The 14,838-nt window shown below is 38.6% G+C and overlaps 1 protein-coding gene across 2 annotated transcripts in view; it reads right to left on the minus strand.

The window, feature by feature from the left end:
* Positions 1 to 14,838, minus strand: part of BICC1 (BicC family RNA binding protein 1) — an 89,615-nt gene that overhangs the window by 52,571 nt on the left and 22,206 nt on the right. For both annotated transcript variants that reach the window (XM_050976226.1, XM_009087549.4), the window contains exon 2: positions 4,150 to 4,196. In XM_050976226.1, the coding sequence (XP_050832183.1) occupies positions 4,150 to 4,196 (47 nt within the window). The remainder of the gene's footprint in view (positions 1 to 4,149; positions 4,197 to 14,838) is intronic.

A 14,838-nucleotide genomic window follows, 5' to 3' on the forward strand; every position in this document is an offset into this window, starting at 1 on the left:
TTTGGTTTTGGCTGGGCATTTGTTTGTTTGTTTGTTTTCTTTTTTAGTCTCTTGCTACTGCTGTTTCCAAATACCTGGACTGAAAGATCACCTGTTTTTAAAGGATGGTTTCACCACATCAGGCTTCCAAAATGGCCTCAGTAACTTCTATAGTGCTAAATATTTAATAAAAATAGAAGCTACAGTTTAAACATGCTACATATAAGCACAGGAAGGAAAATGAAAAGAAACCACTAATCTTCTTTACATTCCTAAACCCCTAATAATTAACAGAAGAGATTTTGGTACACATGTGAAACTTTTGCCCAATTGCAACTTCACAACTCCAAGCACACTTATGCCTCCCTCTGGGAATAAATACACTTAAATACACTTTTTGCCTAAATCCAGAGATATCTTAAAACCCCTAAGTATCTGCAACTGGGCATGCAAACACCACTTCTGTTTACTTAAAAAAAGTACAGAAGAAACCCTAAACACAAAACATAAAAGAATGTCAAACACTCAGGAGCAGTAAAACACACAAATTACTGCTGGCTGGTAGCATTTCATGCTTCCTACAAAACCAAGCTCTGCAAATGAACTCTAAAAGGCAGCAAAGCCAGAGCTGAGGAGGCCCTTCAGGCATCCCCCCAAAGCCCACACTAACACATGCACACTGGATAATACTGAAATAAAGAGCTTGGATGTGACCTGTGCAGGCAGAGCACCATGAGTGCATCATTCCAGTCACCACCTTCTGCATGTGCAGTCCCAAGAACTCCACCCAAATTCCACTAAAGCCACAGTCTTCACCTATCACCCACCCTACTGCTCACAGGCCCTTGAGAAGGCTACAGATACACTCCTGTCCAAAGAAATTTCAGAATGAAAGATTACCATCAGCACTAAGATTCCCAAGTGTTTAAAAAGAAAAGAAACCAAGTTGATGATGACAGAGCTAAAAGCAAACCAAAATGATGCATGAAATTCCTCTTGGTCCACAGGGCCAACCCTCACCTGTTTTGGATTATGAACTCTTCAGGACAGAGAATCACCACCTTCTCACACTATATAAGAGTGCCACACACCTCTACAGGGTTACATAAATTATCTGTTCCCTGGAACAATGTCCTGGCTTTGCTGGGGAAAGGGCCTTGCTTCCTATGAGGCATGAACCAGATGTTGTGGAACTTGGTGGAAAAAATCCACCATCAACTGAAAAGGGGCTCTGGATCAGGGACATGTAATAACTTCATATTATGAAGTTCCCCTCACAGAATAAATAAGAAAAACAATTTAGAGAGTGAGGATCTTTTACATAAACAGTATGTAACACAACAGCAGAGCAATCCATGTTTATTTAGGATTACCTGTTACTGAACTGCAGATCCGAGAGCTCTACTGAGAAAGCTATCCCATTATTTACTTATTTCTTGCGAAATTATTAGTAGCTCCCAGTGGTTTAGAAAAATCCTCATTAGATGATGTTAGATTTTCCCCCTACAATTTAGAAATATTAGAAGAAAGTATGATAAAGTCTTCAGACTTTTAAAAGTGATACTACCAAAAGACTTTTAACTACTTTTCACTTGAATTCAGGACCAGAGGAAGGGGCACTTCTTCCTGCCACAACAGGGCAGAAAAATTACCTGAATTTCACCAAGAATTGAGGCTCATTCTGTAACTCCACAAGCAGCTGCATTGCTTGTTTCTGCAAAAATGCTTAGGGAAATTATGCCACTTAAAATTGTTATGAAACTCCAGAACTTGAAAGTTGGTAGGAACAGTTCACATCCATTGAGATCCTGTTTGATTATGAAAATCCAAGTAATACTGCTTTCTCACATGTTTGAAGACCAGCAAAAGACTGCTTATCACCAAACCCTTGCATTAACTTTCTTTAAAAGCCTCTCTGCAGCTTAACAATGCAGGTTGAGCCTCTGCCAACCTCCCAGGCACAACCTCCTCTCCCCTCCCTCTTGGTCTGCATGCCTTGACATACAGAATCACCTTGCTGAATTTTTGCCTTGTCATTTGCCATTTCAGCATCCCTATGAAAACTTCTTCCATCTCACAAGCCACTTCCAGCCAACAGCCAACCTCAGCACATTGAGGGCAGTTCATCAGAACACACCAAACAAGGCATTATTTATGCAAATAAAGCCCTCATGTTCTAGATGTGGCCTTTCAAGGATGCACTCCATCCTCCCTGTTCTACTCAAAATCCTGCCAATAATGTCCTCAAGTCTCATTATCTGAACTGCTTTACAAAAATGCCTTTGCTGCAGCTTTGAGTCCATACTGAGTTTCTGGAAGTGCCCTGCTGCCTTAGTTTGCAATGTCTTTCTAATGCCACAAATCACTTTCTTCCTCACTGCACCAACCTGAAACACATGAAATAAGTCTTCATTTTACCTCCACATACTCTGCCTTATTCATTTTACATGAGAGAGGAAAAATTTAACTCTGATTAAAGGAAATTGCACAGACAGAGACAGTGAGTAAGCTATGAGCAACTGTCCAGAGATTTCTTCCAACAAAAGAGAACTCAAAGGAGATAGTTTCCATCTGGTTTTATTAGCTGTAGCATTGTGTGTATGTGCTCAGAAACTTCAGAAATCTACACTGTGGAGTAGATGATATTTTAAGAATAATGCCAGATAAAATGAAGCAGCTTTAACCTCTTGCAGCACCCACACTGTGCCTAGATAATAAGTATGCACAAATATGACAAGATCTAAATGCCAGGATAGCCACTGTATCATCAGTGTAAATAAGGAGTGCACTCATTGACATACTTGAAGTTTAGCATATTTAGCTTTCCTCTTAAATTTAACACAGAATTTTCTGCTATTACACTAGTGACTACATAATTCTAAGGTACATCATATCTACAGTAAATAATCAAGCAATCAAATACACATGTCAAACAGATAAGCCACTCAAGAGGAAATATTTTAGCCACATTTTTAAGAATTATGAGCAGATTTATCTAAAAGAGAGAAAACATTGGGGGACAATTAATAATGTATAGAATAAAGCACAGGCTACTATGGCTTAGCTTTGTTTCAGCAAGTAAAAAAAAGTAATTTGATAAAATCCTAAGGAGGCAATATTGACACATTCTCCTCTGTGCACAAGAATATCAGACAGTTAAGCACCACGTTTGGAAAAATAACTCTCACTGTCAGTTAAGAGCAACATAAATCTGAAAATCCAAACATTTTGGCAGCATATATACTCCTCCTCACCAGCCTTTATCAAGGCATCCCACAGTCACATGCAGGGTAAAGCAACCTTTCACGTCTTCCTTTCTGGAACAACCACTTAAAGTTATAGCAAAATACAGCAAATTACTTCAATGGAGAACGAGTCAAAAAGGAGTGTCAAGGCATTTCAGCATGTAGCAGTTTGCACTGTCTTCTCTGTACTAAAGAAAAAACAGCTCATTTTTATTAGCCTGCAACATGTAGATTTTCATGAAAATAACTCAAATAATGTTTTTCACACTATTCTTGAAAAAAAAAAAACAACCAAAACCAAAAAGACCAAAAAAAACCCCAATACTATGCTGCTTTGTAAAAATAATTTCCAAGTCATTACTCTTGACCATGTTTCACTTTGTAGTTTAGTTGCTGCAGGACTCCTTTTCCCATTCCTTCCGTGCCTCTGTCCAACCACAAACTTTGTTGAATCATTTTGTGGATTGTGCATTTCTTTCTTAAAAGCCCACTGCATTTCTCAACCAAATATTTATGCTTTCAACAATATCACAGTAAGTTGCAAGGCAGTATTTTAATAACAGGATGCAGCATTTATCCACAGACAACATCCTTAAGACTACCTCACATCATCTTCTGGGTTAACAACTAAGCATAACAAATGTTCATCATGCATATTTGAACATTTTTAGTGAAAGAACTGGTAAAACTGTTAAATTGTTTTTGTGCAGGTATGACAGGAGCATACACCAAAGAACCTGTTTCTCATCTCATTCCATGCATGGCTGTTAGCAAGGAGACACTTTAAATGACAAATTTTTTTAACATTTGATCAAGATGGTGGAAACTGTGCATAAAGCTTATTTAGTTGATCACATGCATGAATAATTGGTATCCTTTTTTCCTCTAGTCAAGTGCTGTTACAGAATTGAAATATCTTTCTTACCTTCTGAAAAAAGTCTTCCCCACTTTTCCCTTTGCCCTCTGCAGCAGCTGTAAAACAAAAGTGGGATCTGGTTACTAAATACACAGGAGACAATTTGCAGGCTTACATATAGAAATTCTCAGTGAGTACATGCTGCTGTAAAATAACTCTGGGTGTTTTTTCTCATGCAATAAACATTTGTCAACAGCTGAGTAATACCCAGACTAACCTTTCACAAGTCACTTGCCAAGGAGAGAGTCTGAGCTCTTCCTATTTGGGTACTTGAGCTGAAACACATTGATAGTTACAAAACACACATGGTCTAAGTGTAACAGTTTAGTCACACTCCATACTTAGCCCTGCAATTCTACCAACAGCAGGATCAAAAGAAAGCTAGGAGAGCCCAAGATTTTCTGCATCAGGTATCACATTATTCAGTGATCTCAAGACCACGACCTGGATTATCTCCCACTTGTATTTAAACCCATAACTGCAAGTTTAGTTAATGCAAATTATTGCACTTAAAATGATAGAACTGTTTACACATGGCTTATGCTGTAGTTCATCTGTGTTGAACTAGCAACCAGTTCAAAACACAGTAGCTCAACCTGATTACGAAGAGGATAATTTCCTTTTCCCTGGAGAAAGGGATGCCTTCAAAAGGAACTCCAAAAGTAAAAAAGAGTTTCCTGAATGGTACAGGATTACTGAAGCAACCTTGTATTTCTCATGTACAAAACAGACCCCTTGAGCTCACCCCACCACCATGGCTTCAAAGCTATGTTTCAACTACTTGGTTCTGCCCTCCTCCTCCAATTACACAACCGATTCCAAACTCTTAAAGAACTGTTAACTCAGCTAATGCAATGTGATAGCAAAATGCAAGTGAGCAGATACAGGCTGGAGGCATGAAATTATTTCTACCCCAGAGGAAGAAGTGCCCCTACATTTGAAATAAGCTTCTCAAAATCTCAATAAAAACACTTAAATACCACACAGAAGAGCTCACTAGCAAGTTTTATCTAATACAGTTCAGAAGTTCATGATTCAACTCCAGTGCAGCCAGAACAGAGGCAGCAAATGAAGCCTGTCATGAATTCATCTTGCTGCAGAGCAATTCCAGACTCCCCAGTTCCACAAGTCTGAGGAAAAAAAAAAACCTCCCTACCTTCAAAACCCATAGGTGTCTTTATAAGAAGAGCAAACTGGTTCATATTTTACCAGAACAAGGTTTTCTGGAAGCAGAGAAAACAACTGGGGAAGGTTTGTTTTCCACATTTACAAGCTACTGATACAAGCAGAAAAAGACAACTTCCTTGAAGCAGCCCCTTGATAGGTGCACATTGCTTGACATGTTTTCCATTAACTCAGGAATAGATAGGAAATGCTTTTGGGAAGGAAGGAGCACCACCACTCTATTTCAAGTGAAACATGGGACCAACATGCTTTTAATCAGAGGGTACATGAGATAAACTGGAGATGAGAACGTGACAGATGTGTGGCTGAAGCTGCAGTTTTGAGAAGAGACAGATTTTGTTCCAGCTGCAAATGCATAATTTCCAAACTGAATACAAACAAGAGATGGCTTAAGATAATAGCAGTGATGCTCTGCAGGGCATTAAGTAGAATGCTGACAAAGAGGATTCCAAGCTTTTTATTGTAGGTTTATTTTAATATGAATCATTCTGGTGACCTGATTTACAGCTTGGCCCCACCAACAACTGATGGCACAACAGACAGAATTCAGCAGGCACGAAAAAAGTGGGAAAGAAGAGGGAATGAAAACATCCCAAAATGGGTTCACTGGAAAAAACCCCACAACAGTAGAGACAATGGGAAAGTTGGAGCAAATGGCACTTCATAAAAACCCTTTAGTTAGTAACTAGTAGGTTTAGTTGTTCCAATATATTATAAAGATAGGATCTTTCATTAGAGCTTTTCAGCACATAAGATGCTGTATGATAACCCATTTGTCAGGTCTCTTGATAGCTGTGAAAAGGAAGGGCAGACTGTATGGTGGGCTTTGGAAAGCCACTGAAGTTGAATGTCTGTACCTTGGAACAGTTCTTCAATCTGCTGGAATTTTGTCACTTCATGTCCAAGATGCAGCACTCATTAACCCAGGAACAGGTATGCCTCTCATCATACCTCTTTTCTGTATTAAGGTGATCTAGTCATTACCAACTCCATTATGCATTGAATTAATAAGGGAGAGATGCTCAGAATTGTGGCTTAAAGTATTTTGTTACACTCAGAACAATATATTTCAGTATAAAAGAAAAAAAAAAAAGCTTAAAAACTTGAAGACAAACTACATGAATAAATGTATTATGCTACTTTTGAGGTCAGCTATTTTCCAGCTATTGTCTCCCTTTTCCCTCCTTCCTCAAATCATATAACTCTTTGTACCAATTACGTATTTACTCTTTCATTTTACTTCCTAAATTTCCTCTTTTTTTATGAGGAGCAATTTCAGTTAAAGAAATTTAAGTTCTATCATGCAGTTAAAGAAATTTAAGTTCTATCAGTAGTTTATGGATTTTGTGATGCTACCCACAATTACCTATGTTTGTATGTATATTTACTCCCAAACTAAGCACCTATGTTTAAGAAAGCTTCCAACACGTGTCTGAAATGTTTATGACTCATGTGAAATTATTTTGAAGCCTTTCTGCTCTCTTAAGTAGGTAAAGGCAGTATTGAAAATTCTGAAAAGAGTAGGAATAGCCAAAACCAAGGGCAAATTTATCCACTTCTCTTATAATTGAAAAGTTAAACATATTCTATTACAGCAAGACAAACCCAGAATCTTTTGCAGGGAAATGAGCAAGAGAAACATTCCAGAGTTATGAAATTTATGCAGAAGCCATTAAAATGCAAATCATTTACAGTGTTCTCTACAAGCAGATGCAATTTAGTAAGGCATTGAGGTTTACCTCAAATCAGATAAACTGAGATAAAAGCAAACTTGAATTCGTGTTTAGGAAAAAAATCTCCTAGGTCATCACATGCCAAGACCATATTTTCTAAACAAATCTTGAGAGTATTAACCCTGACTCTCAAAATAAACTTCAGCTTTGAAATATCATATTAAGAAGCTCACGATATTTACATCTGACAATGCACTCTGGCAAATTATTTTTGTAATCTTATTAATAATAATTAGAATTTCAAACCAAGCTTTAACCAGAAAAGAAGGAAGTTTTCAAGTTACCAAACACAACAGACAACAAGTCTTTTGCGGGAGGCTGAGGGGGGACAGCAGTGCTGTACCTGAGCTGCGTGGAAGGTACAATAGAGCCCATCTCTACTAAACCTGAAATAAGTTTTCAGATTTTAATGAACAAAGTTTCACTTTTTCTGAAATTACAGAATTCAAAATACCACACCAGAAACAAACAACATAAAGAAGTGACATTATTGCCTGGCACGTGCCATAGGAGACCACTCCACCCTTCTGCCAGTGGTCCCTGTCCCCAAAGCAGGCTTGAGAGAAATCCCAAACCAGATGCTAATTAATCCAGCTGTACCTGACTTCTCACTGACAAACTGCTTCATTTCTGCCAACTCAGGAAATATTGTTTTCTTAGAAAACAGTATTTACTTTATGGTATTGAATAATCACTTAACCAACCCTCCAAAAACTTTGGATTACTTTTACACAAGGTAGCTACATTGGTTTCAGAAATACAGATGAAACCTATGTAAATGTGCATAACAAGCATTTTATATTTTAGGCTATACTCTGTTTATTGTAATTTCTTCCATACCATGATATATTTTATATTAGATTTTTGCTTTTCAAGACATATTGGATTGCTGAGGTTCCATCCAATACAAATATGAAACAGTTGAAACAGGTGTTAACTGTTATGGTACCCAAGAAGTGCACCATTTGTCTACTCAATCACCAAATCATAAAAAGGTCCAATTGTAATTTCTAGGTTCACATGGAAAAAATGAATTTGAGCTTTCACTTCACATGTTATTTCAGTTATTAAAAAAGTTATTACAATACAGGTCATATTTTACAGGAAGGGAACCCAAGAAACACTGATTAAGTCAAGTGTTTAAATGAATTACCGTAACTTTGCTGATCTCACACATCAGTTTTGTGTCTTATTATCCCAGCTCTTGAAGTTATCAAAAACCCAGGGTAACTGAGTGTGACTGAGTTGGTGACTTTGCCTTTACATTGATTAGTGTCCAAACTTTCTCCTCTGTCTGCACTCAAAGATTACATTTTAAAGAGAACAAAAAAGCATGTACTGCTCTTCAGCTCTCATGTATGCTGGAAAAAATCATTCCTTGCACCAAAATACTCTTTAACCCGAGAGATAACCAGGTATTATTTTCATTGTATCAAGACAAATCAACCTAACAGGATTTCAAGAAGCTGTAGAATAATATAGGTAAGAAGATAAGTGCTCAATTCTCCTTTACCTTTCCTATCCATTGCATGAGAAAGATTTCATAACATTTATGTCAAGAGTATCCTCATGTTATTTAGATTTGAGTTTTTTTCCTCAAACTGCCATGGAAACATGCTAGCTATATAAGAGTGTTGATTTTTATTTACTCCTAACTTTTTAAATGGAATGGACAGTTATTTATTGAAAGCCTGAGCTATTTCTCCAAAGTTACCAAGCTGCTGTCATAGACAAAGAAACCCAACCAAAAACTTCTTTCATTGAACCAGAAACCACCTGATAAAGAGATTGTGTTTTCCTGTGCACCAAGTCAGACACTAACCCACACATGCTCTGAAAGCTTGCTTATATCAAGCCAAGATAAAGAATTCCACCCCCATGACCACAGAGTTAAGCCAAATTGCTGAAAATATGCCTTTAGGAATAAAAAGATAGAGCGTACATTGTTAAAGAAAAAAATCTGACCTTAAATTGAATTTGCTGAAATCCAAACAAAACAATTTTCCATTTTTCTTGTAATTGCAAAGCCAGTCTCACTTCCAGTTTTCAGCTTAGGAACGAAGAAATCTTAGAGACAACTCAACTAAAATATACAGTCTGGCAAGAGAAGTAACAAGGCTTAAACAAGCAAGAAATCTGCTTGTTTCTGAAAAACTTATATAATTGAGACTGTTAACTGGCTTTTCAATAAGGTTGTGTATTCTTTTTACTTTATTAATAATAATAAACTTCATAAAATAACCTGTTACACATAGCAATTTCACTACTTCAGAGTCTTATTTGGCTTCATGGAGTTTTCCAGAGCTGGTGAATGAATATCAGACATTCAAATGTTTTTAAACTTCTATACAGAGCAATCTTCAGGTTTTGAGGATGCTCACCATAGACAGGTCAGAGCTGATGGTACCAGCAAAGAAGATGCAGCAAAGGGAGAAAAGCTCTAAAATTCTTGAGAAATGACTGGAACATTCAACCAAAGAGAAAAAAGCAAACTATACCTCTCCATACAGCATGTTGACAAAAACTAATGACAAAGTCAGGACCCACATATTATCTGGAATATTACAGAGACTATCCACAATCTACATATTTTGTGCCAAAAGGACTCCTGCACTGAGGGTGAAAGTGTCTCCTTTTATTAAGAAGCTGGACAAAAAATTTTAGAAGTCCAAACAAAACCATCCATGCTACAAACTTAAAATGTTTATAAGGGAGCATTCTTCCTCTGTTAGAGGAGCCAAGGAAGAACTGGAAGAATTTCAGCATGCTCAGTAAATGACAATAAGTAGCCTGTCAAGTATCTGGACAATTTTGGGTGGGTTCCAGTGTATCTCCTCCTGTTAGCAGGAACTCAATACACAACTGCTGAGCTATCCACAGAGAGGCCAGCTGTGCTCCAGCATCTGACAGACCAAACCAGTGCTGGGAACTAAGTAGGCTGAGTCTGGGGTACTTTTTCCCTGCTGCTCAAGTACATGGTCAGTGAGCCCCCTTGGCCATCCAAGGTCCATGGGCGCTTTCTGGACCCTCTGCCAGCTGGAGGAGGCTCCCTGGATCAAGGCTGGCATCATCAGAATGTGACTGTAAACACAGACAGGTGACACATCCAACATCTTCCTTCTCCCCTTAATACTAGTCATATTCACTTAGAAGAACATTAACTTTTCAACTCCCCTGAATGATATATTAAAATTAAGATTGTTGGCAAATAATTGAAACCAACTCTACAACCAGAAGTCAGGAAGCTTCACCCATCATTTGTGATGAATAAAGGGAACAGCAACACAGAGAAAAAGAAACAGCTTAAAATAAACTACACTTGCTTCCACTAGCTCTGCATGCATTGCCAAGAAAGAAGGCAAGAAAAAAAACCCAACACACATACTATGAAGACCAAAAGGACATTGATTTTCCACAAATATTCCTAGAGATTTCCTCATAGTATTTGTAGGGAACTGACAGATTTAGTGACTGAAAGCTAAGGGGAAATACAAATAGAAAGGGGAAAAAAAGGAAAAAATAATTGGGTTATACAGAAAGCAACTTGCCTTGTCTATTCCACCATCAATATTTTTCGAGTTGCATAACTACAAAACTCTATCTAAACCCAATAATTTAATACACAACAACTGTAAATTTAAGATATCTGACAGATTTTTCTAATTTTGCGAAACAAATTTATCCCTAGGGAAAAAGCTGTCTTGCCAAGACGCTGCAGAGAAATAAGTCAGCCTGTTTATTTATTTATAGAGACAAGTCACAGCTTGAAGGCAGGCAGTGAAGCCGTGGTTGCTCTTTTTCCTTGGTGGATATCTCTTAGTGCAGAGGCACACATGGGTGCAGCTCCCACCCAGTGCCTGGTGGGGGGTGGAGCACAGCGAGTGGTGGCACGGCATTGAGGAGTTAATGAGGATGATGAAGTGACTGCTCTGCCTCCTGCCAGCCACGCTGAACAAAGCCAGGGAAACTGAGGAGCTGTCAGCACTGTATTACCTGATTAAAACTGCTCTACTGGCTGCCACTTGTTCCCTGTTAGAGCCACAAATGCTCCATCATCTCTCTAACTGGGTAAAATATTCCTGGAAGTCTCCTACATCACCCTTCAGATGCACTCAAGGACTTCTGCTGTTTCCTACAGAAGACAGGCCAGCTAAGGCTTCCAAAGAGATTTTCAAAGCTCTGCTGAAGTCTTCATTCCAATGACTGGCAGAGAGTAAATCAATGCCCCTGCTTCCAGGATCAGCAGAGGGCTTCTTGGAAATTGCTTAACTAATAAAATTTAACTGAAGTCAACAAGAAAACAACTTCACAACAACTTTGAAACAACTTCACTTAGGATTTCCTGAAAGTGTAAGGAGTCTGGAAATGAACACAAGTTTTCCATTTCAAGTTTGTAACCACTTTAATGGTACTGTGAAAGGAGAATATCCAACCAAACAGTGTACCTAGCTGCCAGGTTGTGGAAAGAAGATGAGAATTCCAAGCAAGAAAGACTTACTGATTTTTCATCAAATAATTCCACTATAATCCTCAGATTTTAAATTACAAGCTACATTTTTCTTCCATTTTAATCAATGGATGAAGATGGGTTTTTGACACCTAGCAAACAGTCAAGTTGAACACCCTATTATTAGGTCCTGCTAAGAGAGAAAACTTCCATCTGTGCTACTGATAATCACTTTTTTACAAGTGAGCCTATCAAAAAGTGAATTATGAGATAACTTTGTTAAGATCCATCGCTATGAGCAAGAGTGCAACCTGATTGAAATCTTACATTAAGTACATTCAAGCATTGTAGCTCCTCAAGTTCTGAGAAAAACATCCTTGAAATACTACTGGAGGCAGTAATAAAAAGGGAATAGAACAATTCTATGACTTTCATGTTTATAAAGCACCTTTGCTGCCTACATATACAAAAATAAAGCATCTGTGACCTCAGTCTTCCTTTGCTCTTTGCCAAGCAGCTCCCTGAGAGATGCAAAGTGGAATCAGTCACATCCAAAAAGCAGCACCTATACTGAGATGTAAAGGAAAGGTGATGTGGTTTAGCTTCTATTATTTTCATCAAGGAGTTAGTTAATTGCCTCTCTACCTTCAAACAGGCCTTTGAGCATTTCAATTTTCCAGGAAATTTGGAACTCTGTAGCCAAAATGATAGACTGGCCAGAAAAAAAAAAAAATCACATTGTATTAATTTGTTTCAAAACCTTTGTAGTGAAAAACTGACAGCAGCATGTGCAGCCAGCCTTGAGAGCACTCTCCCAGTTCAAACACAGCTTAGATGTTATCAGTTCCCTCGACCTGTTACCCAAGGAAAGGCAGATTGGGAGGAGACAGCTGGAGATGGGCAGCTCTAGCAGCTGCAGGAAAATGTCACCAACTCACCATATCATACCATACTGCTGTTATAAAATATTTCTCTGCACAGCAATAAAAATTATAAATATTTCTGCCAGCAACTCACTTGTCCACTACCCCAGGCTTCCTGTCTAACACAAGGGAAGAGACCACAACACTGTGACAGGATGAGGCCATTCCAGCCCTTCTCCCACCTTGCCTGCCTCAGCTGGCACCCCCATTATTATTAGTGGATGAGCTGCCATGCATATAACCTGCTCTAAATATGGGGGCTGTGGTTCCCTAGGAAAGTATTTAAAATAAAAATATGGAAGACAAGGACCAAGGGTGTAGCATTTTGCCCTTTCCCTCCAGTGTGGCCACTGTAGACACTGCAGAAGGGACAGGACAGTGGAGTGAGCCACCCCTGTGCTGTCACACATCTGGAAATGGGCCAAAGCATTCATGGCAGGGCAGGAGAAATAAAACACATAAAGCTTGACATTTTTCTAAAAAGCTCTGCAGTGGGACTGCCTTGAGTCTCTGGATGGGACAGCTCAGAAAAAAAAAAGCCTTTGAGTGCCTCAGGAGGCAGAACCTCCCTTGCTGCCAGTGCCTGACAGATCCAACTCTGCCCCAAGCCACAGTATCCATTTAACAGGGCTCGCTGTTTACAGGAGGAAAGAAAATCATAATATCAGCAGTGTCCCGGGGCTGACTGAGGATACCTGCCAAACACAAAAGCTCTGCTCTCAGCAGATTGATGGCTGGGGATATTCCTTCTATTTGTCTAGCATTCAATTCTCCCTCGATCCACAAGCACTTTTCTTGTCAGGTATGAGTACAGATACTGCATGATTCATTGCATGGGAGGGGAGAATGCAGCAAGGCTGTAAAAAAAATTAGAAACAAAAACCCTACAGAATTGGATAAAAATGTACACAATATTTTTCTGATGGTCCTGCTTGTTATGAGTCATTCACAGATGTGGAGTTGAAGGAGAGAAGCCAAGATTAAGTCAAAGACAAAGTTTTTACAGGAAACCAGTTTGAGTCTGTTGCAATGCAGGTTAAACACTGAGCTCCAAGGCCTTTTCCAACAGTAAGGAGACACTGCCTGTATCTGGACCCATTATGCTGAACAAGATTCTGGAATACATTTGACAGGGACAAAAAAACTCACATTATTTGGAATTACAAAGTCTCCTGCTTTTCTAAACTTCAACCAGCCCCACACTTCCCAGCTTCCTGGATGAACATAGAATATTTAGAGAGCAAAACAAGAGTTTCATTTTTCTGTCCAAACCCAATTCGCTCTTAATTTCTGTCTCTATCAGAAGAAAAAAACCCAACAGCCTCAGTTTTTAAATGACACATGTTGTGAACCCTTTTCTAGGCATCTCTTCTCCTGTTCCTGCACATCCATACAGCTGGTAACACTTGCAAATCCACACACCAGGCTTCCTGGCATCTCCTTTTCCCTTAATCTGAGAATTTTGAATGCCTGCTGTCTTCTATTTTGCATTCATCAGTTTCAAAATATACTGATCACCTTGGATGTAAATTCTTTCCCGGATAAAAATCCAATTCAGGTTTCTTGCTCTATTTTAATTCCAGATTCTAAGGCACGTGGTAATAGAGGAATTCTAGCAGAGGGCTGTTCAGTTTAGAACAGTCAATTTCCCCTTCAGGGTAAAATTGAGAGTCACTCCTGTACACTAAATTTGTAACATGTTAGACTACTGACAGTACTACTGAAGCAGTGCCCACTTGATAGCAACTGTTGACTTGAGTATTTGCAAAAAGTAAATTGGATCATTTTTGCATCTTTTACTCCCTTTAAATGAAAAACACCAGTTTAAATATACATACAGAAAAATGTAAACCCACTTAAACACTTCATGAGAAGGATAACTGAGCTATAAACCAGCATGAAGTAGCAAAGGACAAAAAGTTTAAAAAGCCAAGAAGAAAAGCATAAAATAAACGAATGTAAGTAAGTGCAGGCATAAGCTCTGGGGCAAGGCATTGATGCATTCAGTTACTTAAAAATAAAAGAAGACAAAGGTAAAAATCACACACAACCCCACTTTCAGGAATACACCTTATGTCTTAATTCATAGCTTTAAAGACAGGAAGAAAGGGTGTCAGCCTAACCTTGGATACCATCATAATCCACGTAACATTTGAAGAAGGCAAGTGCATCAGTTTGACACAAGAACCAAAACAATTTGTTCAAGTGACATCACTGAGGAAATTGCAAAGCAGATTTGTAAAGAGAGAGTGGCATGGATCCCCCCAAAGGGTGGAAGCAGACAAAGTAAATTCACCCATCCATCCAGTCTAGAGCTGTGTTTCACCACAACAAAATGTGCACCAAGTTGTCACCCATTTTTCCATGTACTTGCTGGGCATGAAATCCAGATTAAGTATCAGCACAAAAA

This window comes from Serinus canaria, chromosome 6 (assembly GCF_022539315.1).
Source record: "Serinus canaria isolate serCan28SL12 chromosome 6, serCan2020, whole genome shotgun sequence".
Taxonomy (NCBI): Eukaryota; Metazoa; Chordata; class Aves; order Passeriformes; family Fringillidae; genus Serinus; species Serinus canaria.